This window comes from Octopus sinensis, linkage group LG9 (genome assembly GCF_006345805.1).
Source record: "Octopus sinensis linkage group LG9, ASM634580v1, whole genome shotgun sequence".
NCBI classification, from domain to species: Eukaryota; Metazoa; Mollusca; class Cephalopoda; order Octopoda; family Octopodidae; genus Octopus; species Octopus sinensis.
In genome coordinates this window covers 56477062-56494561 of record NC_043005.1, presented here as the reverse complement: position 1 = coordinate 56494561, position 17500 = coordinate 56477062, and the positions used below count along the sequence as shown (strand labels likewise).

Here is a 17500-nt window from a genome sequence, read left to right as displayed (position 1 = left end):
GAACCTTTTTGAACTTTTTTGAACTTTATGCTTTTTCACATTGGTTTTTTTTACTCGTTTTTTTTTTCTTATTCTGTTTTCTCTCAAGCCTCTAAAGCTTTTTAAAAATTCTCTCTCTGTTATTTTCTCGTGTTACTTTCTGTTGAAGAGCGTAGGCTCGAAACGTAAAAGACTTTCTCACCCTCCCGAGCGTTGAACTAATACACGTTTGTTCTTTATACACCTATCTTCGTCTTTTGTTTTTCTGTAAATTCCAGCTATATATATATATTAATACAAGTACTGAGTTTGATTTGAGAACATAATCTTTTGTGGAGAATGACGATTTGACGTCTATATCTAGCATGTTGACTGTCCACTTTTCGTGTTCAGTCCTCAATTGGTATATATATTAATACATATATTAATGTGGAAGGCTGCTTACTGCTCTACATTTTCAGGCTGCTACCCACTTGGTTCTAAGACCACATTCCTAGTATCCTCCCCAACTCACCATCACAGACATAGACCATTTTCTGTAGAAAGTTCAAAACAACACTATTTCATAAATAAAACTTAATTAATCCTTTAAATTATTTGTTATTTTTACACACATTGCCCCGTTTTGGTCACCCAATTTTCGCCCCATTTTTTTAGAGTGTGCTTCTACTACTCCGGATTATATATATATAGATGTATATGACACATATGTATATATATATATATATATATATATATATATATATATATATATAATATATATATATATATATATATATATATATATATATTATAAAGTTAATCCAAACAAGAAAACACAGAAAAAAAGAGAAAAAAACACAGCAACGCAGGACGTGGAACAATTAAAGTATTATTGACGCTCAGGAAATTATATAATTATATATCTATATCTGAAAATTATCTATCGTATGTTATTATTCTTTTGATTTAATACACTAAGGAATTTACGTATGCATGTATATATATATATATATATATATATACGTATGCATGTATATATATATATAATATAATATATATATATATATTCATACACATGTGAGTATATATAAATATGTGTATATATATATATATTATATATATATATATATATATATATATATATATATATATACATATACATATACATATACACACATGTATATGTATATATATATATATATATATCTAATTGATATATATCTAATTATATATATATAATGTCTATCTATCTATATACACATACACACACACATATATGTGTATATATATATATGTGTGTGTGTATTAAAAGATCAATACGGAAAGGGAGTGTAACTAGAAGCATTTATTAGCACAGCAATCGTTTCGGTTTCATTCTGCACTGCTCCCTAGTGGGCGTTGAACGATGTAATAACACCAGATGCAATGCACGGTGAAAAAGAACCTCAAAAGGTGATGTAAGATGCTTCATATGTTCCCAGATTTACATTTCATTTTCGCTTCAAGATGTATGCTGATGGTGAGATTCTAGCACAAGAGACTGACTGAGTGTGCACCACAATCCAATAACTGAAATATATATATATATATATATATATATATATATATAACGATAACTTCATACTCTTGCGGATTACCGCATTTAAGTCTATTTTAGTCATTTGTGATGTTAACACTGTTGAAAATGATCAATCTACCGTTTTATTATAATCATTTAAGTTTCGACGATGCTAGAGCTACTAGCCCTCTAGCACAGATTTTAGCTAGGTTCATAGCTGTTTTCTGCTATAAAAGCATTTAGCTATTAACGATGTGCTATTTTGAGGGATAAAGGCGACAAGATAGTGGAATCGTTAGCACGACGGGCGAAATGCTTAGCGGCATTTCTTCTGGTCTCACATTAAGTTAGAAGCACTCCAATTACCAAACGGAAAAGCCGATATTGTTGTGAAAGGGATAACAGCTGTTTTAGATGAATACAATTTATGGATGATCACCGCTGATACAACGAGTGTGAACACTGGGGTAAATGGCATTGTCATTCAGTTGCAAAGACTGTTTGCTCAAAAGGGATTGAAAGAACCGCAATTTATTGGTATCAGTATCATATCCTTGATAGAGTTCTTCGAGTTGTAATGGCTAACGAATATTGGGAGACGACTTTTTTTCTTCAAGTTCGTTAGCCATTACAACACGAAGAACTCTATCAAGGATATGATACTGATGCCAATAAATTGCGGTTCTTTCAAACCCTTTTGAGCAAACAGTCTTTGCAACTGAATGACAATGCCATTTTTTTACCAGTGTTCACACTCATTGTATCAGCGACAATCATCCATAAATTGTATTCATCTAAAACAACTGTTATCCCTTTCACCACAGTATTGTATTTTCCGTTTGTTAATTGGAGTGCTTCTAACTTAACTTCTTTCTGTTCATTCTTTAAAACTAGCACTTGGTATTCTTGGTCATCAATATGTTTAACATCAAAATGTAATGACCAGTTTTCTAAATGTAGCGTTTTTTTTTCATTTCGTTTTAGTTTAACAGTTTCTTTGATAGTCGATCTGTGAATACCAGATTGGGAAGGAGTCTCGACATTGATTCCATTTTGAGATAATTATCGACAAACTTTTGCTGCTTTTTTGGCTTATAGCTTGGAAGATATTACTAACTTGGCTGGAGTTCCAGCTTTGCTATACTTCCTCCTTGTTTGTGTGGATTCTTCGTCTGATTTTACAGACTCTTGATATTCACCTTCACTCTCTGCTTCAGATATTGGTGATGACACTAGAGTTGCTCTGATTGAAGTTGGCATTAAGGACACTTTTCTTCTTTTGGATGGATGGATGGATAATTTTGAAACTGGCTGCCTTTCCAGTTGCATGCCCAGCCTGTTCCTTGCTTTCAATTTGAAGATAATATAACCTTCTATCCTCACTGCACAGCCATTCACCATTTTCTTTTGTGATATCAAAAATTCCTTTCAATGAATCGTATTTCCCTCGATTTACACATTTATCGTCGGTATTCAGCACATATTAATAAATAATGAAAATTTAATTTCTTTTGTCATAAAAAAGTTACTTCTTTCGAGATTTCTTTTGTTCTTTCTTTCCTTCCTTTGATGGTACCGCCAAGAAACAGGTAGCAACCGACAATTTGAAGTTTCATTGGTATCCTGTAGTAGTTTACCAAAGAATGCTCTTCAAGAAGAACAGGTCTTCTTTTCCTATGAGTCTTGAAATTGCACGAGATTCTTCGTCCAAATTTTTTTTTGTTTCTTCGAGTGACACAAGCACTTCTCTGATGGGACATTATTTTAGATACTCTAGTTGGATAAGCTTACTATTCTGAAAAACAGTTAATATAGTCAGAGGTTTTAGTGTCACAAAATTAAAAAGGAGAGTAAAAGGATATTTCCTAAAGAAGGGCCTAAGTGGTAACAAATTAATAACTCTATAACTTCTAAACTACTTAAACTTGAAAGTTGAAATTTGAGATATACTGCTTTTGCATTGCATTAAGTCAACACACCAAGTTTGGTAAAAACTTGAGTAGGCCTTATGAACCTCTTAGAATTTTGCATGATTTGGGTCAAAGGTGGTGTTAAATTTCTTTAGTTGGGAATACATTTACTTTTGTAAAATAAATTACCACTAAAATAATGCTTTAATTCCTCCACTTACCTGTATAACTTTGTTATCCGGTAATTATAAGCAATTTATTGCATCTACATTCGATATAAACATACCGTAGGCGATTGTTCACCAATAGATGGCAGCTACATCTACGTGACTTCTGATATATAATTTAGGCCAACAGTCACGAGTTTTGAGCGTACATTGAGTGCATTGGACGCAAGGGAATTTTTAAAGCCATTTTTCAGTAAAAAAGGTGCGTCTTATAGGCCATCAAATACGGTATATATGTATATGTTTGTGTGTCTGTGTTTGTCCGCCCCACTCCCCATCATCGCTTGACAACCGGTGTTGGTGTGTTTACGTCCCCGTAAACCAGCGGTTCGGCAAAAGAGACCGATAGAATAATTGTTCGACGAAAGGCGGTGCTCAAGCATGGCCGCAATCAAATGCTGAAACAAATAAAAGAATACATGAATTAAAGAATAGATAAAAAATGGTTGAGAATTTCCTGGTTTACACCGTAAATTTCTCTCTTTCAGTACCGTTAGAGTAATCTGCCAATAACCGTGTGGACGGAGGAAATAAAAATTTCAAGGCTCGCGTGGAAGAAACATGTTAGTGATTGGGTGAAATATTTTCCAAAGCTGAAATATGGAAATTAACCATTGCCTTGTAAACAGTCGTAAATATATAAAATATCTGGTTGGAGGCTGGATTAGGGAACCATAATTGGAGACGGATTAAATTTATCTAGGTTAATTTTTTTTTTCACCGAAAATGAGCGTGAATTTCTGACAAGATAAACAAATGGATTCAAAGTACAGAATTAACGAAAACAGCAAATGAACGTAGTGACTTAGGTTCGATTTTTGGTTATGATTCTATTATATACCTCCTAAATACATACATACATGAGAAATCGACCGGCTAATTCGTACATTACAAGAGCTGTCTGTGAATGGAACGGTACAAATATGCAAGATTTTTCTCAATTTCCAAATGTGAATTTGTCTGCGCTGACAACATCCCAAGAATGGAGCCTTGTATCTTTGTTGGAAACTGGGTCCCTCTTCAGTGGAACATATATAATAATTAAAAATAGAAGAGACATACGTACGCACATACATACATACATACATACATACATACATACATACACTACATACATACATACATACATACATACATACATACATACATACATACATACATACATACATACATACATGCACATATAGATACGTAAGCATATGTATTTGTGTATATATATGTACATATTTTTTTCTCTCCTTGTTTCTTTCTGTGTCCCTTTCTGTATAAGAGCATAGGCTCGAAATGTTAAAGACTTTTTCACTTCCTGAGCTTTATACTAATACATCTATTTGTTGTCTACACCAACTGTCTTCGTCTTTTGTTTTTTTTGTGAATTCTCCCTATATATGTACATACATACATACATATGTGTGTGTATCTGTGTGTGTGTGTGTGTGTGTGTGTGTGTGTGTGCGCTCGATGGGCGTCCACGGAATTTTCCGTTAACCAGTTTCACTATCAGGTATTATCAGGCCTTAACGTTGATTGGATACCGAAGGTAGTGTGATTGTGTCTCACTGTAGATTGGCTATAAATAAAAAAAAAACAAAAAAAACCGTGACTTTGTGTCATTCTTGAGTGATTATTGAATGTAAATTAATAAAATATTTATTTTGACACATAAGTGTTTTATATACTCTGAATTTCGTAATTAATTTGTTTTAGTGCAAACGAAATATCAATTCTGAATACAACAATAGAATATGTTTTGAAGATGGCTAGAAAAGTAGTTACGAACAGGAAAGTGGCATAAAGCCGACTAACAACTATATGAGAAGGGATCCAGAATTTTGACCACTTGTACGTGTGTGTGTGTGTGTTGTGTGTGTGTGTGTGTGTGTGAGAGAGAGAGAGAGAGGAGGATGAGAGAGAGAGGGGAGGCGAAAGAGAGAGGGGAGAGGAGGAGATAGAATGAGAGTACACACTTTTCCACTTTTGCCGAGCGTCAAACTAATACACTTGTTTGTTGTTCCTACACGTCTTCATCTTTTGTTTTCTATAAATCTGAACTATATATATATATATATATATATATATATATATATATATATATGTATGTATGATGTATGTATGTATTTGTGTGTGTGTGTCTTTGTGTTTGTCCCCTAATCATCGCCTGACAACCGATACTCGTGTGTTTATATCCCCGTAACTTAGCTGTTCGGCAAAAGTGACCGATAGAATAAGTACTAAGCTTACAAAGAATAAGTCCTAGGTTCGATTACTTCGACTATATCCCTTTAAGGCGGTGTTCCAGCATGGCCTCAGTCAAATGACTGAAACAAAGTAAAAAGAAAAAAAAAGAAAAAGCGATAAGTATATATATATATATATATGAAAAAACAAGTAAAAAATAGAAAATGCTAAAATAATTTTATAGTGAACATTTCAGTACCGGTTTCGGCCATTTTGAGACCTTTTCAACTGTAACGATTAAATAATTAAATTTAGAAAAATTAGAAGAAAAGTTTTTTTAAAAGAATATTTCTATAGTAGTGTTCAGATTTAAGTGGCATTCTGCCTTTCTCTGACTCCCTTGTTTGCACTATATATATATATATATATATTGGTTTGTCCGGAAAGTTCGTGCCGATTTTTAAAGGAAAGTAAAAGGTCAATAAATACTTGCCATTACATTTTTAATCAACAAAATATGAACCATTTTGTTGCACAATGCGTCTCCATCTTTCCCTTAACTTGAAAATACCCTCTTCCCAGAATTGAGATGCCCGGGAGTGTGAGTCAAAATGGTAAGCTACTATAAAATCGGCACGAATTTTCCGGACAAACCAATATATAAAACACGTGATGAACTTTGAAAATTTAATGTTTTAATTTTAATATTATTTTATATAATGCATTTACCTAAAATTAATGCGCATGTAAATATGTAAACGATATTTCGATAGTAGAACTGTTAAAAGTATTAAAATTCCGACATGCCAAGACTAAATGGTTCACTATTTAGCGCCCCAGTTATAAGTCATTAATTTTCTAATAAATATATTACTTACTGCTATTTAGTTTTGATAAATAACATCCAAGTAAAAGAAGAAAAATGGTTACCATAATATAGTTGTGGTGTTTTGCCTGGAGACTGGCATTGAAGAAAACTGAATGCTTAGTCTGTTATTTCATTCAGTGTTCTTATTGTCTACATCATTTATTAGCTAGGATCACGAAGGCTGAGATAAGAGCATTAGCTGTCTAACTGACCTTGAATAGGCCTTTGTTCAAATCGTTTCATCCATTACCATCCCGTCTTTTTATTCAAATGGTGTATCTAAAAGTACAATCTTCAATATTTCTCAACAATTTTTTTAAACAGTAGAGTTGACAATAATTCAAGAAAGACATGGTCGCTGTTTCTAGCAAGCTAAGCGACCAAATAAAAGCTCGTTATTGACAGTTACAAATGTTATTTTTGTTGTTGCTGCTGCTGCTACTGCTGTTGTGGTTGTTATCACTGCAGCTGTTTTTTTATAGTTCATGTTGCAGCTATTGTTGATACCGATGTAGTTGTTGATTAACTTTCTTACGGAAACATAGATATGGAATACAGATATGCGAAGGACAGAGATGTGGTGGTCTCCAGCTATTCTACTTCTCTTTATTGTGGGATAATACATGCACGTTGTGTGTTGTACGGTAGTGAGATTGTTGCTGTTCTTGTTTAAACTAAGATTACATTTGATAGAACAGATTGATATTGGAAGACATTCCATCCATGACCAACAAATATTTTTGAGAGCACCGCGAACTCCATGAATCAATATCATGGAAATGTTATAAACTGTGCAAACATTGGAAAACTCGGGGAAAGGCTGCATGACTTTTTAAAAAATAAGAGTCAAACAATCGCTGCCAATAAGGGCCTCTCTGAGGAGATACCAATACTTAGCGAATTCCCCATAAAACTGTACCGGGACTAGTACTTTTCGTGGTGATTCTCTCAGACATACCCTCAGTCACAGACAGCCAGGATCTTTTCCATTTGGCTGCCAATTTCTGTTTGGGTGCCAATCTCTTCAATTTCTGTTCAAATTGGTTTCATTTTCTGTGTAATGATATACTTTTATATGCTAATCAATGCCATGAAAACAATTTTCGCTATAAATCAATACATAAAGAGTTACTAGGTATTAAGGTCCGAAGATTTTGGTTAAATTTAGCCAATCGAAAGCCACAGATACATTCATGCCTGTTTCCATAGTAACAAGCCAAATACGATAACTCTTTTGTCCGCGAGAAAGCACGTGTTAATAAATATATTCCAGTCATTGAAGTCATGGTCATGTGAGCTAAAAATAGCAACCAAATAGGCCTTAAATCACAGGAGGATGCGGTTTCATACTTGCAAGAAAAAGGCGTTATACTTAAAAGAAAATTACTGAAAACGAAGAAGCATTTTATAAGTACAAGAAAACGTAGTGGGAATATGTATTGGTGATGCTCGCGCTAAGGATGCGTGGATTCTGTGTCAGAGAGGAAAGACACATAGTTTGGCGGTGGCACCCTTCCTCTTAGGACTGTAGTGCTCTTCCTTTACTCATAGGTTAAGGAATTGACTTCAGTCCGGTTTTGTGTTGAAGAACTGGAGATGGACCATTGTACAGATGTTGATTATAACAGCTCTGTTAAGTAAGAATGTGCGGAGAACCTACTCTGGCATCCAATTAAGGTTGTTGGCCCTGGGAAGATTGTTGAGATCAACGAAATAGTCTTCTCAAGACGAGAGTACAACCGAAGAAGAGCCCTACCTGTGTAGTGGGCTCTTGGAGGAGTATGTCGCGAGAACAGACAGGTTTTTCTTTATGCGAGTGCCATGTCGGAATCCTGACACACTGGAGGAATGCATACATAAGTTTGTGCTATAAGTTACTTATTTTGAGAAATATTTAATTTGTAATGTGCTGGTTATTGCATTAAATGCATATTGAATGCTTAAAACTACAAAATACGTGTTGTTTACTTGTTTTTCTTCTGTCATTGAGGTGATTGTGAGGTGTGCTAAAAATAACAGCGAAATAGGCCTTAAATCACGCACACCCACCTTTTTTTTTTTTTTGGTGGGGGCATGATCGGATGAATTTCCATGTGTAGAATACAAGTCCGCAAAAAGTTTCTGAAAATTCCAAAAAACAATAAGCTATGAAGGGCTATATGTCGTGCGTAATTCTTTTGTTTACGGTTTCATATAAAAACCCACGTGCTATTTTCAGGATGTTGACAAAATGTGCAGTCACGTACAAAATGACAGCTTCCAAATTCTGTCTCCTGACTGGGTGAAAATTATTAAGCTTCTCTAACTTTAAAAAAAATATTTTCTGGAAAAAGTGAAATATCTCCAGCAATTCAGCTTGGAAAACTACATTAATGTACCAAATTAAAAATTTTCAATAAACTTTGATTTTTGAAATTTTGGCAGCCAAACAGAAAAGGTCCGTCAACCACATTTACCAGCTATGCTGATGATATAAAAGTATCGTAAGCAGTCAAGGACCCTGAAAATACCTTAAAACTACAGAAATATTTGAACGCAATATACGAGTGGGTTGAAGAAAATACGCAGTTAAAGCTGACAAGTTTCGAGCATTTCGATATCGACTAACAAGCAGATTGCAGTCGGAATACACAAGACCAGGGAATCTACATGAGTGATGATCCATTATTCTGTGCGCAACAATGTGCAGTCGACCGACTGTCTGGATTCTGAGATCATTCACTACATGGAAAAAAAAAAGAGATTTATGTTGCTTCTACGGAGAATATTCGCTTTCAGCTGCAGGAGTTCTACGCCCCAATTATTATCGCCATAGAGTGTGAAATTAACAACAGAATTCGGTGCAATCCCACGCTACCAAACCAAGAGGATTGACTCAAATGGATTACTGCACAAGTTTAAACGAATTGAGGCTTTAATCCTTGGAGTGAAGGTGTGAAAGATACGCATTGATAAATACAGATATGCGAAGGACAGAGACGTGGTGGTCTCCAGCTATTCTACTTCTCTTTATTGTGGGATAATATATGCATGTTGTGTGTTGTACGGTAGTGAGATTGTTGCTGTTGTTGTTTAAACTAAGATTACATTTGATAGAACAGATCCTAGAAGGTGTAACACCTATCTTTGAGATTGAAGGCTATATCTATCTCCAAGCTGGACCCCACTACCTATTACCAAAGATCCGCTCTCTTCATCCAGAGAATGAACCCAGTACTGTAACAGTTTAGGGTTCACAGATCTGCAACTTTTCAGTACCTTTCCAAAAGGTCTCAGACATTTGACATACCATATGAAACCATATCATTGCAAAAACTGCAAAGATAGGCAACTACTTCACCAAATTTATTTCAGAGGGGAAGAACCGGAAAGTGAGTCTAAAATAAACCAGCATTAGACCTAATGGCGGTGCCCCAGCATGGCTGCATTCTCTGGCTGAAACCGATAAAAAAATAATAGAGCAATATATATATATATAATGTTGAGAGTACAACATATATCTCTGGAATACTGACCTACTAACATGCTAACAGGATAAATCAACGAACAGACGGTTTATCGATCATTTGAAATATTCATTATCGAAAACGACGGTGACCAATTTATAGTGGTGATACAGAGCAGATAATATAAATGTTGTGTTGTGGGACGTTTTTGTTTACTGACTCCATGAGTAATCTAGGTCAATTGAAGATGTTCGACTCGTTATATTATGATATTAACAGAAAGGACGCCCTCAGGGTGGTTTTATTTTGCAAGTTGCTAAATGATATTTATACATCTGATTCCCAATTTGTGATGAATGAAAGGTAATGTAGGCTTCGATTAGACTTAACCTAACAACGTAAAGAAACGTAAATAAATACCTATTTCTTTACTACCCACAAGGGGTTAAACACAGAGGGGACAAACAAGGACAGACAAACGGATTAAGTCGATTATATCGACCCCAGTGCGTAACTGGTACTTATCTAATCGACCCCGAAAGGATGAAGGGCAAAGTCGACCTCGGCGGAATTTGAACTCAGAAACGTAAATAAATACCATTAGACAAGTTTTCGAAGTTTTACTTATTGCGCATCACGGAAACTGAGTTAAGCGAATGTTTTCTGGGGGACTTATGACCGAAGTCGAAGTCGAAGTTTACTGATTCTGCCGAACCACTGCTCAATCCCAATTGCAATAGTTCGTGTATCATCACAAATAAATATTTATCCTTTAATATGTAGAATACTATTTACTAATTTATAATATGTTTCTCCCTTTTGATTTTCTTTTGTCTCAGAAAAAACCAGTAGCTACTGTCGCCCCGACAACAAACCTACCACAGTTGAATGGGGTCGATCCTGTCCAGCTAGTTAATGCCCGATGTAAGAATCATAACTATGCAAAGGATGACAGTTATACGTTGAACAAGAAACCAGCTCCTCAATTGCCAGAATTACAAATTAATAGTCGACTGGAAAAATCTCCCATTTCTCCTGACGTAACAAGCAACAGTTATCATGATATCACCGATAGAAGCAATTGTCATTTGGATCATTATGGCAATCATTTGCCTTTAACGCCGGCAGGTAATCTCTCACTGATTTTCTTTTTATAACGTTGTTCTTATGTGAAGATGGCAAAACCTGTACCAAATGGTAAGACCAGTATACGAGAGTACCACACACACACACACACACACACACACACACACACACACACACAAGCACACACACTGCCTTCTGTAGTAGTCTTGTCATACCCTTTAGATAGCAAAAATTAGGCCGACAAGTCAAACAATGGCTCACATTTAAGGATGAATTTCTATGCTCAATCGCTTATTTATTTAATTAGAATTAATTTGTTCTGCGAAGTAGAAAGAAATCCAAAGACAAAGTATTTTTTATGCTTTGCATTTCATTCCCTACTTCCATCCGGCTTTCCAATGATAGTGGCATTTCTGCAGGACCGAGAGGGGTAGCGTGTGCGTGTTAAAAATGTCCGAGTAAGCTCAATCAGATGATGATGCATTGTATGTATGTACGTGTGCACGTAGAAACCAGTTGAAATTTTCAAATAGTAGAAAAAAAATATCGTTCTATAGCCAGCTCTTTTGCAATTTCCTTATGACAAATCCTTTGATAACCCCATTGTTTGTTAGAAACTGATGTACCTCATAGCAACTCATGTACCATAATATCTGTAACATAACTAACTAAACTATTTCAGTATCTAACAGACAGCCATTTCACCTGATGACATGACAACATATGCATCCATTCTCTCATAAACTCTTTTACACGTATTTATTTCTCTTTCTCCTTTTTGTACATCTACTCACACTTGCTGTCTCTTCGGCCATAAAAATAACTGACTTTCCGTGAGGATTTTATGATTGAATTTGTGCCATATCCAGACACAATTGTGCCATATCCAGATACAATTCTAGAGTTAGGATACATACCATCAAACATTCACGCAAAATTCTGACATCGTATCGACCCACTTATTGTATTTTATAATTTATATGAAGGAGACGGTGTGGTGTTATAACCTTATAAGTCTTCTTTAACTCGAAACCAAGTTACGTTTTAAATGGTTAAGGTTTGGCTCAAAGTTTCGAATATCCTTTACCGACAGGAAAACATTGACTGGGTCTTGTTTTGTTACCGGTTAGAGAAACCAGTGCAAATCAGGTTATCTGCTTTATTTAAGGACACAAGACAGCAAACTATTGTAATATTACGTATTTGAACTTATAACGATATGGTCACTAATCTAATATCTTAACCTCATGGTCAAGATTATATTTTTCAAGAACTATTCAAAATGTATCTCCCTTACAACCACTCTCCAGCAGTTTGTTTTTCTAGCATTCTAACTAGTTATCGATATCCCCATAACCATATTTTCTTAGTTAAAAATTAAACTTCTCATAAACCACAGATGTTCATAGAGCCAACACGTTACTATCATTTCCTCAGTGTTATACTTTCTCTAAGAAAGAAAACCAGAGAAAATACTATGTCTAGTGTGTGACACACACAATGGCAGCTCGTGTATAGGAACTGTGGAATGCAACACCCCCCCTATTTCCACTCGATTTTATCGATAACATTCAATATTATGAGTCCTTTTTTCTTTAATTCTTTCTTTATACTTGTACATTATATAATCCCTAAGCTTAATGTCAGTATCCATCCCCTTGTTTATGAAAAAATATAAAAATCCCTGTATAGAACTGTGCACTTCACAGCTCCAGCAAGTGTGGGCAAGTGTGTTTCCCATTAAAAGTATACCTATTAGGTATTTAACCCTACTAAACCACAACACGTTTATATCCATGATGCTAAACTAGTACTTGAGAAAAGTATCAACCAACTGGAATTGATTTTGTGTCTGAACCAAATCTCCAATTGATCGTGTAATGAAAATTTCAAAATACGTATTTTGAAATACATTAAATACATGATTCATAGTCCAATAATATGTTTTCAGAAATACTAGTTGTAAGGAGCCACGACTATCTCCGCAGCAAAAGCTCTTCCTACGTCCGAATCTACACAAACGTTTTAAGTATAATTTTCTACACATATTTTCATTCAACGCTGCTTCATGAGCCTCCAGTTAATTAATTCCATATTCATCAAGTTTCGTATATATCAACAACTGTGCTATACCCCTCTCTTAAAATAAAAGAAAAACTTTTCTTGCTGATCTGTGAACAGCTGTTTCAGTATTCGAAACTGATGCAGAAAAGATTGCGTATTTTCATACATATAATCTATGAAGATAAGTTTTTCCAGATACTATTTCCACAGCGAAAGGTCTTTCCACGTTAAATATAATTGTACACACACATTTTATATTCAACGGTGCTTCATACACCTCCTGTTAATACACACACACACACACGCACTCACTCACACACGCACACACACACACACACACACACACACACACACACACACACACACATCTATATCTTATATCGCTCAACGGCGAAACTTCCCAGTAACTGTCACACTTTATATGAAAGAAAAATACATATACCAACTGTACATTTTCTATCGTGTTTCACATCAGATGGTGTTTATTTAATGCAGAACATACTCCATATATTGTTAAACACTACCTGTAGCACGTGACCACATGACTGATCGTACTATCAGGTGTCGTTACATGTCGTTGGTCACAATGCGCTTCGCACCATTTTAGCTTCCTAATAATGCCATCCTACTGGCTTTGCCAACTGGCCAGCATTCTCCTCTAATCAAAAGAGGGACTGTAGCAATGTGGAATGAAGCAAAGTGGAATGAAGTATGCGTGTGTACAGGTTTGACCAAAAGTCACTCGACAGTAACTCAAAATTCCATAAATATTATCTGCAATTCTGTATTGACTCGACTGGAAGAACATGTCGCTCAAGAAGGACTTCAATTTGAACAATTTTCATGTTTTATATTTAGATGCTTGGAATTAAATGGTTTTAATTTACTGTCACGTAACTCTTGGCTAACCCTGTAGTATATGTTTATATATATATATATATATATATATAGACACACACACACACATACACACATATATATGTGATATATGTGTGTGTCTATATATATATATATATATATATATATATAGACACACACACACACATACACACATATATATGTTATATGTGTGTGTCTATATATATATATATATATAGAGAGATAGACAGACACATGCACGCTCACTCATACGCACACACGTACATACAATGCATCATCATCTGGTTGAGTATACTCGGACATTTTTAACACGCACACGCTACCCATCTCGGTCCTGCAGAAATGCCACTATCATTGAAAAGCCGGATGGAAGTAAGAAATGAAATGCAAAGCATAAAAAATATTTTGTCTTTGGATTTCTTTCTATTTTGCAGAACGAATTAAGCTTTTATGAAGAATATAGGTGCATGCGTGGCTGTGGGGTAAGAAGCTTGCTTTCCAGTCACATAGTTCTGAATTCAAATCCACTGTACGGTACCTTGGTTAAGTGTCTTTTACAAAAGCCTTGTGAGTGGATTTAATAGACGGGAAAGAGAAAGGAACCCGTCATACACACAACAACAACAACAACAACAACAACAACAACACACACACACACACATACAGGGTAGGGTGAATAAACTGTCGTCTAAATTACACAAAATGAAAATAACACTGACATTTCATTTTAGCAGTTATACTTACTAAATTTACATAAAAATATCTTGAAATTCTAAAGAGTAATTTATTCAATAAAATCTCTGTTGGCTTCAATCACGGTCTCCAGATGACTTCGGAATCTCCTGAAACTTTCTGGACGGTCTCCTGGTTTAAGTTGGTGAATGTTGCCACAATCCTTGCCTTCAGTTCATCTTTCGTGTTACAAGGAGGTTTGTTGGTCTGCGCCTCACACATAATAATCAAGTGGGTTGCAGTCTGGGGAACTAGGTGACCCGATGTTCGGGATGATGTGGTCGTAGAAATTGTCTCACAGCCATGACTGGGTTCTCCTGCTTATGTGGTATGATGCAGAGTCCTGTTGCCAGATATAAGGTCTTCTAGCAGCCACCCTCTTGACCCAGAGCAGCACTACCTCCTCCAGGCACTTGATGTAGGCCTCCATGTAGAGCGTGCGCCCGTGTGGGAAAATGAATGGAGGCATAACGTCGCCATCAGTAGTGATCACTCTAAACACCCTGATGTTGACGGGATGTTTGATTTTTATCACTCTCGGTACATGTATTCAGATTGCACTGTACTCAGATTGGCACCCAAACACTCTAAAATGTTCGTCTTTGAGCATCCGGCGCAAATGCCAAGTAGTACAGCATGTTATTTCCAAATTTCGGGCAGAGTGAATTGCGTCATGGTGCTGTTTTTCTTACAGACGGTGCCCAACTAACCCTACTATACCGTGTAGTCGACAAAATAAAAACAAACAATGCGCTAAATTAAAAATATAAAATAGCGACAATTTACTCATAGCACCTGTGTATAGGTACGTGTGTTTATGTGTGTGTGTGTGTGTGTGTGTGTGTGTGTATTTATCATCTCATCACCTCTTGACAACCAGTGTTGGTGTGTTTACGTCCCCATAACGTAGCGGTTCGGCCAAAAATACTGATAGAGTAAGTACGTGGAAGGAGTCAAATGATCGAAACAAGTAAAAGAATAAAAGAATACATATATATTGACCTCTATTTTTAGCATACAAGGGATCCATATAGTGATCTCTCATATTTATGTTTAAATATATATTTACTCTTCTACTCTTTTACTTATTTCAGTCATTTGACTGCGGTCATGCTGGAGCACAGCCATCAGTCAAACAAATCGACCCCAGTACATATTCTTTGTAAGCTTAGTATTTATTCTATCAGTCTCTTATGCCGAACCGCTAAGTTACGAGGACATAAATACACCAGCATCGGTTGCCAAGCGATGGTGGGGGAACAAACGCAGACACAAATACATACATACATATATACATGCATACATACCTATATATATAGAACAGGCTTCTTACAGTTTCTATCTACCAAATCTACTCTCAAGGCTTTGGTCGGCTCAAGGCTATAGTAGAAGACACTTGCCCAAGGTGCCACGCAGTGAGACTGAACCCAGAACCATGTTGTTGGGAAGCAAGCTTCTTACTACACAACCACTCCTGCGCCTATTATATATATATATAACGTAAATATTTCTGGTTGTTTTACAGAATCCTTAAGTCTATACAAAGATAGGTTAACAAGTTATGAATACTCAGAGATCTTTGATTATCCGGAGGTTTGGTTTCTTGGACTTGATGCCAAGAAAATTGATGGTTGTCCTGGAAAACCTGGAAATTGTGGATATGACGATGAAAATGGATCATACCTGAAGGTTGGCACGTCTTTCTTTTCTTTTGTCTTTATTTTGTCCCGACCCCCAAATTGCTGGCCTTGTGCCAAAATTTGAAACCAATATTATGTATTAGATGTATCACTTTATCTGCATGTATGTATGTATATATGTCTGTCTGTCTGTCTGTCTGTATGTATGTATGCATGCTTGTATGTATGTATGTATGTATCTATGTATGTGTCTATGTATCTATCTACATACATACATACATACATGCATATAAACTAACGCTTACAGGAAATGACTGTCATACACACACACACACATATATATACATACATATATATATACACATACACACACACACACACTTATATATATATATACAAACATACGAACAGGCTTCTTTCAGTTTCAGTCTATATATATATATGTGTGTGTGTGTGTGTGTGTGTGTGTGTGTGTGTGTGTGTCTGTGTTTGTCCCCACCAACATCGCTTGACAACCGATTTTGGTGTGTTTACATCTCTGTAACCTAGCGGTTCGGCCAAGGGGAACCGATAGAATAAGTACTAGGCTTCGAAAGAATACGGCAAAATAGCGAAATGAGCCTACTAAGTAACTGAAAAGGGTCACGAAACCCAGAATATTATGAAAGAATTCTATACCTACATAAAACACATTTATCTGGAAGCTTGATTATTGAGAACATAATACTGTTTGCTTTCTGTTATCAGGTAATGGGCGACCATATTTCCTACAGGTATGAGATTATTGAAGTACTCGGTAAAGGATCTTTCGGCCAGGTAGTGAAGGCCTACGATTACAAAGATCAGGAAGAAGTTGCCATTAAAATCATTCGAAATAAGAAAAGGTATTTATAATATCAGTTTATCTAATTAACAAAGTATTTTATCTCTTCATTATAATAACATATATTA

The 17500-nt window shown here is 35.6% G+C and overlaps 1 protein-coding gene across 1 annotated transcript in view; it reads left to right on the top strand.

Moving 5' to 3' along the window:
* LOC115215734 (dual specificity tyrosine-phosphorylation-regulated kinase 4) overlaps positions 1 to 17500 on the top strand; it is a 164727-nt gene that overhangs the window by 109503 nt on the left and 37724 nt on the right. Inside the window, exons 3-5 of the mRNA XM_036505978.1 lie at positions 10988 to 11276; positions 16435 to 16598; positions 17297 to 17433. Coding sequence (XP_036361871.1) covers positions 10988 to 11276; positions 16435 to 16598; positions 17297 to 17433 — 590 coding nt within the window. The remainder of the gene's footprint in view (positions 1 to 10987; positions 11277 to 16434; positions 16599 to 17296; positions 17434 to 17500) is intronic.